We start from the raw sequence: 1,791 nt of genomic DNA, 5'->3' as shown, positions 1-1,791 counted from the left end.
TCAAAGCCTTATATGCCCAATTCTCGTCAACAAGAAGAAGTTCAGGTTGGAAGATTGAAATTCTACTTTGTCTGCTATTGTAGTGCGTGATTGTCTGCTATTGTAGTGCGTGATTTTCTATTTATAAGGTGCTCGTCTTAAACCTTGTATTCATCCTCGAACGCTTTGTCTGGCCGATCATTGTTTGACATCCCAGAAATCAGACACAATTATTTGATTGATTCCTTAATTTCTATCAGTCAATCAATGGCCGTATTTCCATTGCCCCAGCTTGAAGATAATGCTGTATTATTACCCAGTTCCCAAACTAACTCAACGCAGCCTCAGCTATGTGACGTATGGAGAGATATACAAGGTGCCCATAATTGGAATGGTTTGCTTGATCCCATGGTGCCCAATTTGAAAGCTGAAGCTCTCAGATATGGGAATTTGGCACAGCTTTGTTACGACGCATTTGATGGCAAAAGCTACTCCAAAAACTACGGCACATGTTATCACAGTAAAAGAGATCTGTTCAATAAGATGGGCATGTCTGAAAGTGGCTACCAAGTCACTAAATATGTTTACGCCAATACTAATCTGTTAAATCAAGTTTTTGGTGAGAAACCAAAAGACCAAGGTGTTTGGTTGGGTTTTATTGCAGTTTGCACGGATCCAAATGAGATAAGAAGGCTTGGACGACGAGACATAGTGATTGCATGGAGAGGAACTCAGACTGCTGAAGAATGGATAGAAGACCTGAGAGATATTCTTGTACCTACAAGATTATCCTATAGATGCAAGAGGACAGGCAAAAACCAAGAGCATCATTTCGCGGATGGAGTACTAATTGAGAGAGGATTCCTGAGCTGCTATACTTCAACTGTCCGTCACCGTCAAGGCGCTGCAGGAGCCACTGTGAACATCAGCACCAGAGATTTGGTAGTCTCAGAGATAGAACGATTGATTCAAGTTTATGAAAAAGAGATGGACAATTTAAGCATAACATTTACGGGACACAGCTTAGGAGCTGCTCTTGCAACCTTGAGCGCTTATGATATCAAACAAATGCTTTGCACCAAGCATAATTTTCATCAAATTCCCGTCACCGTCTTCGCTTTTGCCTCTCCCCGGGTGGGAAATCTTGCGTTTGCTAAACGGGTGGAGGAGATTGGAGTGAAAGTGCTGAGGTTTGTGAACAAGCGTGACGTGGTTCCCAAAGTGCCCGGAGTTTGTATGAACGAGAACGTGGGATGCCTCAGCAAATTGCTGCATTGGCTTCCGTGGACATACTTTCATGTTGGCTTCGAGCTTCCTTTACACAACAATTCTCCATTCATTCAGCACACCCATAATCTTGCCTACTTTCATAATTTAGAGCTTTACTTGCATTTACTGGACGGGTATGTTGGAAGTAAGCAGCCGTTTTCTTGGAGTGGAAGAGATCATGCTCTGGTTAATAAGAGCTGTGATTTATTGCGCGAGAAATATGAAATTCCTCCAAAATGGTGGCAGGAACAGAACAAGGGCCTCGTTAAAGGTCCAGATGGCAAATGGACGCAGCCATCAGAAGAGGAATAATTCATGTCTCACTCAACTCCAGATGACATCAACGTCCAACGTTCTGCGCCGCAATGTCACCACAACTGTGTTGGTTATTGAATTATTCTTTTTATCTGGATGTATATATTTAACATGTTGTCACATTCATTATTGAATTAATTTAACTTCAAAGCTTAACCTTTAGCGTGAAATGAAATCAACTATGCAGGAGTTCATAGCTGTGGATGATACAAATTAGCTTTTGATTGT

The 1,791-nt window shown here is 41.7% G+C and overlaps 1 protein-coding gene across 1 annotated transcript; it reads left to right on the top strand.

Moving 5' to 3' along the window:
* The first annotated feature begins 246 nt into the window (after positions 1–246).
* Positions 247–1,560, top strand: LOC131861591 (phospholipase A1-Igamma1, chloroplastic-like). The gene has a single exon (XM_059214941.1). The coding sequence runs from the start codon at positions 247–249 to the stop codon at positions 1,558–1,560; it is 1,314 nt and encodes a 437-aa protein (XP_059070924.1).
* The last annotated feature ends 231 nt before the right edge of the window (positions 1,561–1,791 follow it).

This window comes from Cryptomeria japonica, unplaced genomic scaffold (genome assembly GCF_030272615.1).
Source record: "Cryptomeria japonica unplaced genomic scaffold, Sugi_1.0 HiC_scaffold_28, whole genome shotgun sequence".
NCBI classification, from domain to species: Eukaryota; Viridiplantae; Streptophyta; class Pinopsida; order Cupressales; family Cupressaceae; genus Cryptomeria; species Cryptomeria japonica.
This window is presented reverse-complemented; position numbering and strand designations above follow the sequence as displayed.

What these genes read in the sequence shown, in the direction of transcription:
- LOC131861591 (XM_059214941.1), top strand. Translation starts at nt 247, where the DNA reads ATGGCCGTATTTCCATTGCCCCAGCTTGAAGATAATGCTGTATTATTA.